The sequence below is a fragment of the Culex quinquefasciatus genome, chromosome 3, assembly GCF_015732765.1.
Source record: "Culex quinquefasciatus strain JHB chromosome 3, VPISU_Cqui_1.0_pri_paternal, whole genome shotgun sequence".
NCBI classification, from domain to species: domain Eukaryota; kingdom Metazoa; phylum Arthropoda; class Insecta; order Diptera; family Culicidae; genus Culex; species Culex quinquefasciatus.
Window position 1 is genome coordinate 189,918,776 of NC_051863.1, and position 14,448 is coordinate 189,933,223.

General features: G+C 47.9%; 1 protein-coding gene across 2 annotated transcripts in view; it reads left to right on the plus strand.

Annotated features, from left to right (window-relative positions):
* Positions 1–1,750: 1,750 nt before the first annotated feature.
* Positions 1,751–14,448, plus strand: part of LOC6034081 (ecdysone-induced protein 74EF) — a 60,609-nt gene continuing 47,911 nt past the window's right edge. For both annotated transcript variants that reach the window (XM_038264229.1, XM_038264230.1), the window contains exon 1: positions 1,751–4,190. In XM_038264229.1, the coding sequence (XP_038120157.1) occupies positions 3,218–4,190 (973 nt within the window). In that variant the 5' untranslated portion in view covers positions 1,751–3,217. The remainder of the gene's footprint in view (positions 4,191–14,448) is intronic.

The following is a 14,448-nucleotide window of genomic DNA, read 5'->3' on the forward strand; positions in this document are numbered from 1 at the left end:
GCTCACACACACACGGAGGTTATACATTCCAATTAGCTGTTCAGCTAGATTGCAACAAATCCGATCTGTGAACGCTGCGCGAAGACACGAAGTTGCATCCGCGGAAAGAGAAAGAGCGAGCGAGAGGGGAACTGAGAGAGAGAAAGAGAACGGACGCGACGAAATGCATCCTGTTGGAATAGGAAATCTTGTGTTGTTTTGTTGGATTTTTGAAATAAGATTTTCCTGAACAATCTGATTGAATAACTTCAATTTGCCAATTACATCTGGTTAACATTATTCGATGTTTGAAATTATCGTCTTCTCTTTCTCTAACACAGACATCAGTATCGAGATTTAAACGCATTCTGCGTTTTTTCCAAAATTTCTGAATTTAGGAGATCAGATTGTGTTGCTTTCCAATAACCCCCAAGCCAAAAATACTTAATTTAACTGAAAAGTGGTCGAAGATTTGTTGCTTTCCAATAATCCTGAACTCAACTGATTAGGTGTCGAAGATCTATTGATTTCCAAAAAAGCTGAAAATCGGTCGAAATGTGTTGCTTTCCAATACCCCGAATTTATCTGATTAGGTGCCGAATATTTGTTGTTTTCGAAGAAAACTGAATTTAACAGAAAAGTGGTCGAAGATGTGATACTTTCCAATAATCTCAAATTCAACTGTTAGGTGCTGATGATCTGAAATAAAAATACTAAATTTTACTGAAAAGTAGTCGAAGATCTGTTGTTTTCCAAAAATACTGAATTCAACCGAAAGGTGGGCATGTCCGTCGTTTGCGATGATCCTGAAAAATAAATAAATATTAATTATCATTTTTTTTATTAACGTCCAATATGCCAAATGAAAACGATTAGGTTTTCCCGCTCACTCCATTAACCTCATGCCAAGGTGTAAGAGGAATACACTTAATGTTCACGTTTGGTACATTAGACGTCATTACAATTATCCAGTAATTTGAGTAAACTTGTTTGGGTACCTTAAATGTGACGTCCGTAATCGGGAACTTATTATGCATTACAATATTCTTGGTCAATTACCCATTACGTTCACCAGCAACGCTCACCTTCAACGCTGTATCGGTATGCAATCCGCTCTCCCAGCGCGATTCCCTCTCGCAGACACGAAGTGCACTCTCTCACGAGCACCCGACCAAGAGAGAGAGATAGAGAGAACCGAAAAAATCATCTGTTTACAACCCGCACACGCGTCTGACTGTTGCGGGTGCTGCCGACCCAGACTTGGCCTGGTCAGGAGGGAAGGGGACGCGGCGGAAACCCTTCGGCGCGCACACACAACCGGGGGTGTTGTGACGGAGATCATGGTTTTTCGCCGTTCCGCTTTAACCTGGCGATTCGCACCTCTCTCTCTCTCGTGCGCGAGAACTCTACTCTCGTTCTCTTTTTTTTTTGTCTGTGGGATTGCGTGCGCCTTCGTTTTCGATTTCGTTTACCCACTCTCTTTCGACCGGGGGGAGGCAGCGCCAGAACGAAGCCCCCAACACAGACACACGTGAAACGCGCAAAGAATGCAAATTTTCCGTGTCCGTACAGGGCCAGTTTCGCTTTCCATGGACCAACACAAGGGAACGGCCCAGCCGAACTGCAAGTTGCATCGGAACGCTCTCTCGCGCTCTCCCTCTCTCGTTTGCTGCGCTTCGCGCGCACAATTCTCTCTCGCGGGCACGTTCGGCCGCTCGTCGTCGCCGAGCTTTGGAAAAGTAGAGGAAGGTCGGACCACAGAGCTGTCATTTCTTGTATCGTTTCGTCATTCCGATTCAAGAACGGATCGTGTGAATACGCGTTTTGTTTTATATCGTTGTTCAAAACGATTTTTATATTATAGATGTATAGTTTTGCTCCTTTTTTGAGTTGTTGACTTCACGGAAAAATTTGGGCACGTCGTCCGGGAAGACTCACCGGGGTTTTACGGGAAACGGTGTCTGGAGAAGAAGAAAAAATCGCATATTTTTCGTTTCTCGTGCAAGTTTCGGTTTTTCGTACAAGTGCAGCCTACAACCAAGTGACCAAAAATCGTCCAAGAAGGAAGAATACTAAAGTGGTTTCTCAACTTCAGCTTAAGGAAAAAATACACACAAAAATAAGAAAAAGAAAAAAAAAGTTTTAAGGAAGAACGACAAATGTTACAAATGTGTCTACCTCCAGCAGCAGTGCTGAAACCAAAATTGTAAAAGTTATAACCATAGAGAGTACTATAGTGGAAACAGAACACCGCACCCGGGTTCACAGTTGCCGGCAGCGCAGCGGGAAAAATCGAATTTTCCCTGTTCCAACCAACCCAGTCGATATCATATGACTGCCACCACCACCGACCATCGTCGTCGTCTACTTCGAGTGGAGCAGACGTCGTGCAGACGGCTCCCCAACTCCTGTGCGCCGCCCCACACCAGCAAGGACGAGAACGCCAGTGAAAAGTGAAATTTTCCTCCTCGCGGACTCAGTGCACACACACACACACACAGACAGATAAGGGGCCGTGTTTTTCACGACTTTCACGAACACACGAGCGTGTGTTTGAGTGTTTGTGCGGGTTTTCCAAAGGAAAGTGAAAAGGAACGTCGTCAACGCTGAAGAACAAAAACAACACCCGAGAGTGTGAGTGGAAAACGATTGGGAGTTGTGGTTGAACCTGGGTTCACACGGAAAAGTGCGAGTTCCGGATAAGCTGGGAGTGTTTTTGTACATAGTTTAGGAAAATACATGATTCAACGTTGTGCGTAGAGTACGTCGCGTGTGACTCAGGGACTTGGTAGAACATACCGTTTGTTAGCAAATAACCCGTGGCCGGACCAGGAAGCACTGGTGACACACAGTCGAAAAGTGCTGCCGTAGCACGAAGAAGCAAGTGGCACACAAAATGTTCCAGCTAATTGGCAGTTTATCGACTTGACATAATAAAGAAAAACCGCAAGACGGGCATAATTGTAATTATAGCAAAAATGAACCGCGCTTTAATCAGCCCACAGTTATTAGCTGAAAGTTACAAGTGTATGTGAGAATGTTGGTAGTTAAGCAAGAAGAATGTTGTAGCCAATTATATTGAAGAATCTAGTGAAAATTTATTCTCTGTTACGCTAATACAAATGAATAACCCAATAGTTGAAAACAATAGTGCAAAGTGAAAATAAAAAGTTCAAAGCAAGAAACTATTTACAGACAGCAAACGGACCTCAGAACCTCAGAACACGACAAAGCTGCAATGATGATGCTGCAGCACATGTCGCCCCACTTTGTGGGAGGCGCCCCGACCACCGACCATCCCGGGCCATCCCCGGGGGTCACTCCGTCACCGCCACCACAAACAACCCTTACGCAGAGTCCTTCGCCATCACCGCCACCGCCGCCACCGTCTCATCACGTTCATCTCGCGCATCCAGAAGATCGCCAGCCGTCACGGATCGTGATGCGCCGATCGTCGCTCCATCTGCCGTCCGACGACGAAGAACATCACTACAAATACAAGCGGGAACCGTACTCACGCCCTGGCACCCCGCCGGCAACGTTCCACCATCAGCAGCAGCAGCATCACCAGGCATCGCCAAGACACGCGTCTTATTCAGACGTCATCGTTCCCCAGCAATACCGACCCCGCTCGCGGACACCAACACCAACTCCTACGCATCATCACCAGCACCGGATCGCTTCGGTAATCCAGGAGCGTTACATCAAGGAGGAACGACCTCCGCGCCGATCGTCGATCGACGAGGATCAACAGGTTGCTCAGTATTATCGCGATCACCCAGAGCAAGCTCTGCGTTACACGCGACCAGAAGAGGACGAAGAAGAACTCGAGTACGCCCGTCGGTACCATGCACGCTACGAAGCAAACCCGGACGAAGAGGAAGAAGACGAGCAACAGCAGTACCGCCGACAAAGGCGACGACTCTCGGAGGAACGGCGGCGGCGTGACGAAGACTCGGACTTTAGCGACAGCCAGGTCGGCGGAGCGGTCAGTGGCGACACCGACCACTACCCAAAGTCCGAGGAGGAACCCGAGGAGGACGACGAAGACGACGAGCGTCCGCTGGACCTCTCGATGAAGATCAAACGGCGCATCCGGAAGGACTCGGCTGGCAGCTGCGACTCGGACGACTCCGCCGGGCCCGACTCGGACGGAAATCCCCGCGGCCAGGGACGGGCTGCGTACAAGAAAAGTCTGATGAAGCGATACCGTAAGTCACAGTGGTAGTGCGCAAGCACCCTTTTTCTCGCCCTCCTTTGATCTTGCGCGCCGAATCCGACTGGGGCGGGGGATTGACCTAGTTCTTGAGAGACGACCGACGGAGCGAACCCAGACTGGCAGACTCTGGGGAGTGCGCGCGCGAACAAAAGAGTTGCAAAGAGGTTTCGGTTCTTCGCTAGTTTGGCTGTTTCCATATGGTTCTTGATTTGTAGGGGAGTCGAGGTCGAATGAGATTTTTTCAGGGTACGTTCACAAGATTGAACTGTTTAATGTAACACATCTTGTTCCGAGAACGGAGGTTTTTAACTCTGAAACGCGTTCTCAGTCTTCTTAGTAAAAGCAAAAAACAACACGGAAAAAGGTCATATCTCGAAATCGTGAATTGTGTTCATGAATTTGAGAACTACGAAGGAATATATTCACGTCTATACTGATTCACGGTTCTCAAATTTATTAGCACAATTTACGATTGCGGGAACAGATTTTTTCTGCGCAGAAAACTTATTTTCTCGATAATGTTGGTCAAACCTACCCCAATTCCCCTAACCGTTGACTTACCAAACCATCGTCGATTGATACTCGAACACGGCACCCGGCGTTCGAACTACCGCTGTGCGCATCGCGCAAAGATCTGCCGGTAGCTCTCGTTACAGAACCTCCTAAAAAAAAGGGGTTTTTCGCCCAAAAAAAACAGTCGTTAATTGGAGTCGAGAACGTTTTCGGCGTTCGTTTTGTCCCCCTGGTACTTCTAGGTCCCGCATCAGCGACGAATCAATCAATCGATTACTACCGGTAATTGCCCGAATGGAATTTGCATAATTGATGTTGTGTGTGCGCGGCATAATTTCTGCCCTCTCTCGTGGGAAAACCGGAAGGTTATTTCCAGGTTGACCTACTTTAAAGTCGGAAGGGACCACACCCTACGGAGTTCCGTCACACGCAGCAGCTCCAAAAAGTCTAGCGAAACAGCGAGAGCCGTTCGTTTTGGGTAGCTTGAAGTGAAAAATCAATAACGCCCCAAGAAACTGCCGTTTGGAAGCGGTTTCTGTGGTGATATCACACACAGGAAAAACAGAAAAAGCCCCCAAGGCCAGCTCCGTAATGCGGTACTGGCAACCCTTCCGCGCTGCCAAACTTTCCTGACACACATTAGCCGTGTGTACTAACTATATACATACACGGGGTACACATACGCCATCGTCGTAAATAATCTACGAAAATTTCACTTCCTTTCGAGGCCCGTCCCGAGCACACAGAGTAGAAGAAGTGCCTGTACCTTTACATCCTTCTTTGCCGGTTCTTCCTGGAAAGACATACGACTTCCTACAAACTCACTTGTGTTTGTCGTCGACGTCGTTCCGTGGAAAGCCACAGCGCCGTAACCGGCATGTAGGTAGGCCTCCGGCTTATATTGATCCACCTCGGGTTTGCCGCCGTTGTGCCCATTACACAACCCCACCCCAAGAATACATGCTACTCTTCTGTTCGCTTCTCGAGTACCTCGGTACTTCTTCAATGCAGTGCATTCAACGTTGCTTGGAGCAGCTTGAAGAAAACCACTCCTCCAAGAAGAACCTGTCCGTCTTCCTCACGGATTTGCATTCGCTGCCCCATACGCCCTTCTGCACACCCCTCCTCTTCCGAAGCTCGCAAATGTACTGCCATTTGTCTTGCAAGCCAACCCGTCCCAATACAAGACCCGGTTGAGCCGGTCCCCCCAACACTGCACAAAAGCGAGAAAGCACCCAACGCGTGCGTGTGGTTGTGCGCGGAGAGATTGTACCCCAGCGTTTCAAGTTCAAGGTCTTTTTCATTACAATAACACACTATCGCGCGCGCGAACGCGCGAGGAAGTCATGAAAAGAGAGAGAAAAAACGGCAATACGCGTCAGAAGACCCGACGACTGCTGGTCGAAGAGAGACCGACCAGCTTAGCCAGTTCGGGAAGAGCCGGGAAGACGCGGCCTGACTCTGTGGTCGTTAGTGTGGACATGGCAGAAGTCGTCTTCGACGACGACGACGAAGAGCAAGGCGAAGACTTGTTTGTTTGCGTTCTTCGATTTCCTCTTTCGCGTGGACGGCCGATGGGACCGGGAATGGCAGGAACACACCACGCCCCCGTCCGTCCGTCCACCGCAGCCGTCTGGCAACCCTGTAGAACCTCACGCAATGCTGCCACCGAACATGATGGATACGGGTGTGTGCGAGCGTGCGCGCGTTGGAATCCGATCTTCTGAACCCGATAACCGTGCGGCGGCGGCCACTGCCCACGGTTGACTCTTAACTTGCGAGAGACCTGTCGAGACGAGTCATGTTGCGCTACCGGGATTTATTTCTGGCCCGATTATCTAACGACGCCGTGTGCGTGAACGCACCCCCTAGAGCTGTCACCTTCACGATGGCAACACTGAAAGAGTTATGATTGGATGCGCTTATATCAGATTTCCAAAATCAACCCAGTCACGAAATATTCTAGCAGAGCTGGTTCTACCAGAATCCTGCTAGAAAGTTGTTAGAATATCCAACTCGACTAGATTCCTGCTAGAACGCCATGACATTACAAAAAAAACTGTGAACGTGATCCAATTCGCGTGGTTCTAAACGTCAACCGAGGCAGTGTTGCCAGATTCCAAGATATTTCTAACATCACCAGAAATTAAGCGCGCAACGAGTTCCTCTCGCGCTAAAACAACGCCTCACAGTGCGTGTGTGAATGATGTTTTCATTTCATTATTATTTATTCGCTCCCATTCTGGAATGTGTTTTTGTTTCAAGCTTCGGAAATTCCAACTGCTGCCGACGACGACGCGTTACGTTTATTCGCTGCCGCGCAGCTGTGTGACGTTCGCGGAAATCTCGGCGTGCTACGACCTGCTGAAAATCAATCTTGAAACGAGAAGACGTCGTCAAACGGTTTCACTGGGCTCCGTTCTTTTATGACCAATTTGGTGGTCGATGCGCCAGTTTCCAGAACAACAAAAAAACGAGGTCCGTTATCAGAATCGGATTCCTCTGACAGTTAGAGGACTTCCTTTTTTGGCTGCACATTGCGGTTACTGAATTTCATGTTCCAGGTCGCGTCGTATCAGATTACTTTCCAGCATTCGGACGACGTGGGAAGATCGGGAAGGTGCATCGCTCGCAGCTACCTGAGCTGATTTTTTTTCATGCATTCGCACAACAATGAAATGTGAAGAAATTCACAGCTTAATCGGAAATACACACACAGCTACCGGGTCCGGGGGCATTCAGGTGAAATCGACCGGGAAGCGGTTCGGGGGAGACAAAACAAAATCGATGAGAAGCCGGCGGTACACACAGGTACGGTTTCTAAACCCCTGTGGGATCAATATTTAATCAGATTAACAAGATTCTTCGAGGTTCGGTGAAGGAATTTGCCGCTTGAGCACGACTGTGAGCAAAAATCGATTCCCGAACCATTCATTGAATTATTTGGTTCAATTTCAAGTTTGGAGGTTAACCAAGGGTACGTTCTCCGCTACATGTCAAAAGTGAAATGTTCGTGAACGAACCCCCGCTCGTCTGGCGTCGGTTACACAATCTCGGCATGCCGAGACGACGTAGACCGTCCAAGCACGACGGAAGCACACCACGTAGCAAAACCAAACGGTCAGGTGACAGACAAAACATCACGTTCGGGAATTTCTCATTTGACGTTTTATGGGCCGATTGGCCTTGTCCACATTTCCACTAATTTGTTTTCGATGAGGCTGAACGAGCCTGCCGCGCTCGTCGTGAAGCCGTGAACGCACCCCCTAATTTTGACAGTTTATCAGCAATTTTGGGATCCGCTCACGAAACGTAACCAACAAACTTGCAAAAAAAAACAAACATACGCTTTCAGCACGCCATTAAAGTCACGTGCTACGAGGTGTCTGATTAACAAATTTTAACACGTTCGAAAGAAATTGGTATTCGTTCGGAACGAAAACGCTTAAACCTGGGGCACGAGCAAAAAAAAACCTCCCAGGCCAGAAACCGCCGCCGCCGACTGCAAGCCAAAACATAATTAAACGAAAGGCACCCGAAACAATCATCGACCGGCGAACGACAGCTACAGCCGGAGAGGTAGGTCATGGTCGATGAGTTAACAAATTAATTTACATTATGTATTCAAACATTTCTCTCGTGTACGTCTCTTCCGCCCTGTCCGGCGAGTTCCTCCGACGCATTGTAGCTATGTCTCCGTCGATTACAATCTCGCCGGGTGATTTTGGTGGATTGCGCAACGACATCTACGGCAACGGTGACTTCCCACGACGAAAGGTTGAGGAAACGCTGCCTGCACTCGACCCCAGGCGTGTGTTAATTGATTCGGCTGTCATAATTTTCCCCGGACGACCGTCGTCGTGGCGTAATTGTTCGCAACCATGTGCTAAGCGGCGAAAGATGTAATCGATTTTGTTGTGGTTCGGCGAAGATACGTGGCCGTGAACACGTGCGCCCAGGCATTAGTGTCTGCGTGATGAGTTCTGTGAACGCGCCCCCGCTTGTGTGACAAATTCGATTGGCATTCTAATGAAAGCGAGTTGAAGCTGTCGTAAAAGTGCGGTTTCCGTCCCGTGCGGTACACTCCCTGAATCGTTAATGCCCGCCAGACTTCGCAGGAAGTCCTCCAACAGCATTATCTCCTCGGGACATCGCTCAAGAGTTACGACGCGTGGTCTGGCGTTGGGTTCTTGGGAAAACTGCCGCTGCCGGTGAAAGTTGTCCAGATGGTGCTGGTGAAGGTCGAGAATGCATTCCTCACCGAGTTCCCGGAACGTCCACGTGACGTCCGAGGAGGCGCCAGGTCGCTATCTCGTGCGGCGTTCTCCAGCGCGCACTCTACATGAGCGCTGCACTGGCGACGTTATATAACTATGCTCACTTACTTTTTCACGCTAATAAAAACAATCCAGGACAAGGTTGTTTAACTTTTATATAAACATCACACACAGCGGCGTACGGAGTCAGTGACGACGACGACGACGACTATGAAGCTGCTGCAATAGCTGGGCTGAGCTTCACCGCGGCGTTTACTCACTCATTTTGCACATTCAGCGACGGCCTCTCACAGTATGTGCTCTCCGTGTTCTTCTCGCACTCACACTACTTGTTCCAGCCGTGCATCGTGATGCAGCGCGACTTGTCGTCGTCCACCTCGATCTGTCTGCTGTCTACGCCCGTTTGGTTAAGATCTGCGGGGTTCGTTCACGGAACTGGTTGCTACCAATCTCCCTCCATGGAGTGCGTTCGCAGAGGTTCCTCTTTGTAATTCAATTGCCGTAGCCAGGATCCTTTCCGAGGTTGAATAAAATTTTAATCAAGACATCCCTTCGGAAGTCGGACGCATATGTTTCATGTATCTTTTATCAACTGCCGGTTCCCAAAGGAGGAAGTCTCTAAATCTTTATTACACCGCACCATCACTGTGTCCTCACCTTCACTTTCCAGTGAGAGTGGTTCGGGGTCGTCGCTTTTTCATATCAAGCGGCTATAAAAAATGTATTTTGACAGAACAGAACAAAAAACGCCAGAAACGGTAAACTTTTCTTGTCTTGCGTCTTTCCGGCATCCTCCAGATCCGGCTACTGATTTCATTACCCACACACTCAAGCCGGCCTTTCTTCCCTTCTTTTCCCATGGCAGCAGTCTCCGTCGATTCCGACCAGAAGGTCTTGAACGTCCTTAAACATAATAAAAACATGGAAATATTTGTTATTTTTATTCTGCCTTGTTTCCATGGCGTCGTCCGGACCCCCGCGAACCTCGCATCCGATGCGACCACACTGCACCGCCGCGCCGCGGCCAAGTCTGGCAGAAACAAAGTCATAAATATTAAATATTCAGTCGTAAAACCTTTTTCTTCCCCACCCCTCTCTCGTGTCGCATCCTGTCTCAGGACCAAAAACTTTGGTCGACGAACTGCACGGAAAAGATCCGTGGCCGAGACGCGCGCCCCAATCAATATTCACCGGAGACCCCGGCCGGAATTTGGCGGGACCGTCTCGCCACGCGCATTCGCAACTCAAGAAATCCGTTACAAATCGGGCCGGGCAATTAACACATATTTTTTGTACCTTTAGGACCGTAAAAAAGCGAATCTCACGACACTTCAACTTTTATTGTTTTCTGATTTCCAACAATCCGGCGATGAAATTGAAACGAAAGAAGCGCTCACTTTACGACCTTTTACACGACACGATTTGGTTGATCCTTTTTGAGTCCTCCCTGTGTGTGTGTGTGTGCGCGCGTTCTGCTTCAAACAAGGATCGTAAATCTTCCAAGAAAGCCGAAACCTGGCTTCTGTTGTGGCTACTGGCAAATCATGTAAAATATGATAGGTCATAAAGCTGACATTGGGACCACTGCGTGTGCACTTGGAACACGGTCGATACGGTATCCTAATTTTTACGATTTCGACAATTGAAACTGCAGAGATTTGCACCGTTGCGTTTTTTAGGTCGGACCCCTAGCGGAAAACAACGCAAAATTTTTGACAGTTGTGTCATTGCCGCCATAAAAGCCAACATGGCGGTGGGTCGACTAACGCCCATCAATCACCGCGGAAAACCGCAAGTCCATAACTTGGGTCGGCTAGACCGGAGTGCGTACTCGTCTGAACCAGATCGACGACCAGAGCGCGACGACGGGTGATCAATTGGTCAGCTTTTCCAGCTGCGCTGGAGCTCGGAGATTGCGCAAATCAATGGTTTAAAGCTCGACGAGCTCGCGCTCCGCTCTATAACCGGATAAATCTACATCTATTTGCCAGTCGCTTTGTCAGCTGTGTGCGGGCCGGAAATTTGCACCATACTTGGGAGCGAGTCTACACCCCAGGCCTATAGGGGAGCACTTCCGCCATTACACTGAACGTGCGCCCCAGCAACCCAGATACTCACGCGTGACCACAGCGACGACACCCACTTGCATAACTTCCCGTGTTCAACCCAAAAACACCTCACCTGAGCGTGCCCCGTACTCAAAGCAGAGAGCCCCCCGAAAAATTTCGCAATTCTTTCCGCGATCATCATTAAAGCCCTACCATCTCTGCCCGTCGGGTTGTTGCCGCAACCTCATACCCATACGAGCGTACATGACTCTAGAGCATAAACTGCGCGCGCGAGGTTATGTAACTCGGCGCGGCGACCGAAAATTACCGCGACCTGTGCGCCGAACAACATTTCAGAATGAACGACAATAACAACAAAAAAAAGGTGCAGGTGGTTATGTTCTACATGACCAATATGACAAAGAACTTTGTACAAAACTCTTAAAAGTAAATCCATTTTTATTTATATTTTTAAATTCTTCGCCAATTTATTTAATCTTTAATAATTAATTCTAATTTAATATTTTCAATAATTGGCACCTCTGTGGAATCAAATTGCCAAAAAACGAAAATATTGCCAAAACAAGCATGTTTCGGAAAACTCGGGAGAACCTTCCCTCAGGGCAATGGCCACTTCGGGTGTGGCCAATCCTGTCATAATGTCCATTTTCATTACCAGTATCAAAAACCATGAATTTTGATACCCATATTGCCCAAATCTGTATGGTTCAGTAAATGTCCTTCCGGGAGAACCTTCCCTCAGGGCAATGGCCACTCCGGGTGTGGCCAATCCTGCCAAAATGGCCATTTTCATTACCAGTATCAAAAACCATGAATTTTGATACCCATATTGCCCAAATCTGTATGGTTCCGTAAATGTCCTTCCGGGAGAACCTTCCCTCAGGGCAATGGCCTCTCCGGGTGTGGCCAATCCTGTCAAAATGGCCATTTTCATTACCAGTATCAAAAACCATAAATTTTGATACCCATATTGCCCAAATCTGTATGGTTCCGTAAATGTCCTCCCGGGAGAACCTTCCCTCAGGGCAATGGCCACTCCGGGTGTGGCCAATCTTGTCAAATGGTCATTTTCATTACCAGTATCAAAAACCATAAATTTTGATACCCATATTGCCCAAATCTGTATGGTTCCGTAAATGTCCTTCCGGGAGAACCTTCCCTCAGGGCAATGGCCACTCCGGGTGTGGCCAATCCTGTCAAAATGGCCATTTTCATTACCAGTATCAAAAACCATGAATTTTAATACCCATATTGCCCAAATCTGTATGGTTCCGTAAATTTCCTCCCGGGAGAACCTTCCCTCAGGACAATGGCCACTCCGGGTGTGGCCAATCCTGTCAAAATGGCCATTTTCATTACCAGTATCAAAAACCATAAATTTTGATACCCATATTGCCGCAATTTGTATGGTTCCGTAAATGTCCTCCCGGGAGAACCTTCCCTCAGGGCAATGGCCACTCCGGGTGTGGCCAATCTTGTCAAAATGGCCATTTTCATTACCAGTATCATAAACCATAAATTTTGATACCCATATTGCCCAAATCTGCATGGTTCCGTAAATGTCCTCCCGGAAGAACCTTCCCTTAGGGCAATGGCCACCGGGTGTGGCCAATCCTGTCAAAATGGCAATTTTCATTACCAGTATCAAAAACCATGAATTTTGATACCCATATTGCCCAAATCTGTATGGTTCCGTAAATGTCCTCCCGGGAGAACCTTCCCTCAGGGCAATGGCCACTCCGGGTGTGGCCAATCTTGTCAAATGGCCATTTTCATTACCAGTATCAAAAACCATAAATTTTGATACCCATATTGCCGCAATTTGTATGGTTCCGTAAATGTCCTCCCGGGAGAACCTTCCCTCAGGGCAATGGCCACTCCGGGTGTGGCCAATCTTGTCAAAATGGCCATTTTCATTACCAGTATCATAAACCATAAATTTTGATACCCATATTGCCCAAATCTGCATGGTTCCGTAAATGTCCTCCCGGAAGAACCTTCCCTTAGGGCAATGGCCACTCCGGGTGTGGCCAATCCTGTCAAAATGGCAATTTTCATTACCAGTATCAAAAACCATGAATTTTGATACCCATATTGCCCAAATCTGTATGGTTCCGTAAATGTCCTCCCGGGAGAACCTTCCCTCAGGGCAATGGCCACTCCGGGTGTGGCCAATCTTGTCAAATGGCCATTTTCATTACCAGTATCAAAACCATAAATTTTGATACCCATATTGCCGCAATTTGTATGGTTCCGTAAATGTCCTCGGGAGAACCTTCCCTCAGGGCAATGGCCACTCCGGGTGTGGCCAATCTTGTCAAAATGGCCATTTTCATTACCAGTATCATAAACCATAAATTTTGATACCCATATTGCCCAAATCTGCATGGTTCCGTAAATGTCCTCCCGGAAGAACCTTCCCTTAGGGCAATGGCCACCGGGTGTGGCCAATCCTGTCAAAATGGCAATTTTCATTACCAGTATCAAAAACCATGAATTTTGATACCCATATTGCCCAAATCTGTATGGTTCCGTAAATGTCCTCCCGGGAGAACCTTCCCTCAGGGCAATGGCCACTCCGGGTGTGGCCAATATCCTAAATGTTTAGTCCCAACACCATTGCCCCAAATCATTCTGGTTTTCGGGTGACCGTTCTATCTTCATTAGAACAGAATTCCTCCCAAGTTGGTGCACAACCTGTGTCTATCAATGTGTGGATGTGTGTGTCTGAGCAATAAAATTACCACCGTGGATCCGTCTTTGACGAAACCTCGTAAGGTACTGAAATTTTCTTAGGCTATCTGTTAGCTTAAATAGTTCGCATGAAATGTGGCAACCATGGTGCAACATTCTCGCGTGACAGTTCCACGAAAGCAAGAGACAAGGCAAAATTTGCACCATGTTGCCACATTTCATGCGAACTATTTAAGCTAACAGATAGCCTAAGAAAATTTCAGTACCTTACGAGGTTTCGTCAAAGACGGATCCACGGTGGTAATTTTATTGCTCAGACACACACATCCACACATTGATAGACACAGGTTGTGCACCAACTTGGGAGGAATTCTGTTCTAATGAAGATAGAACGGTCACCCGAAAACCAGAATGATTTGGGGCAATGGTGTTGGGACTAAACTTTTAGGATATTGGCCACACCCGGAGTGGCCATGACCCTGAGGGAAGGTTCTCTCGGGAGGACTTTTACAGGACCATACAAATTGGGGCAATATGGGTATCAAAATTTATGGTTTTTGATACTGGTAATGAAAATGGCCATTTTGGCAGGATTGGCCACACCCGGAGTGGCCAGTGCCCTGGGAAAGGTTTTCCCGGGAGGACATTTATGGAACCAAACAAATTGGGGCAATATAGGTATCAAAATTCATGGTTT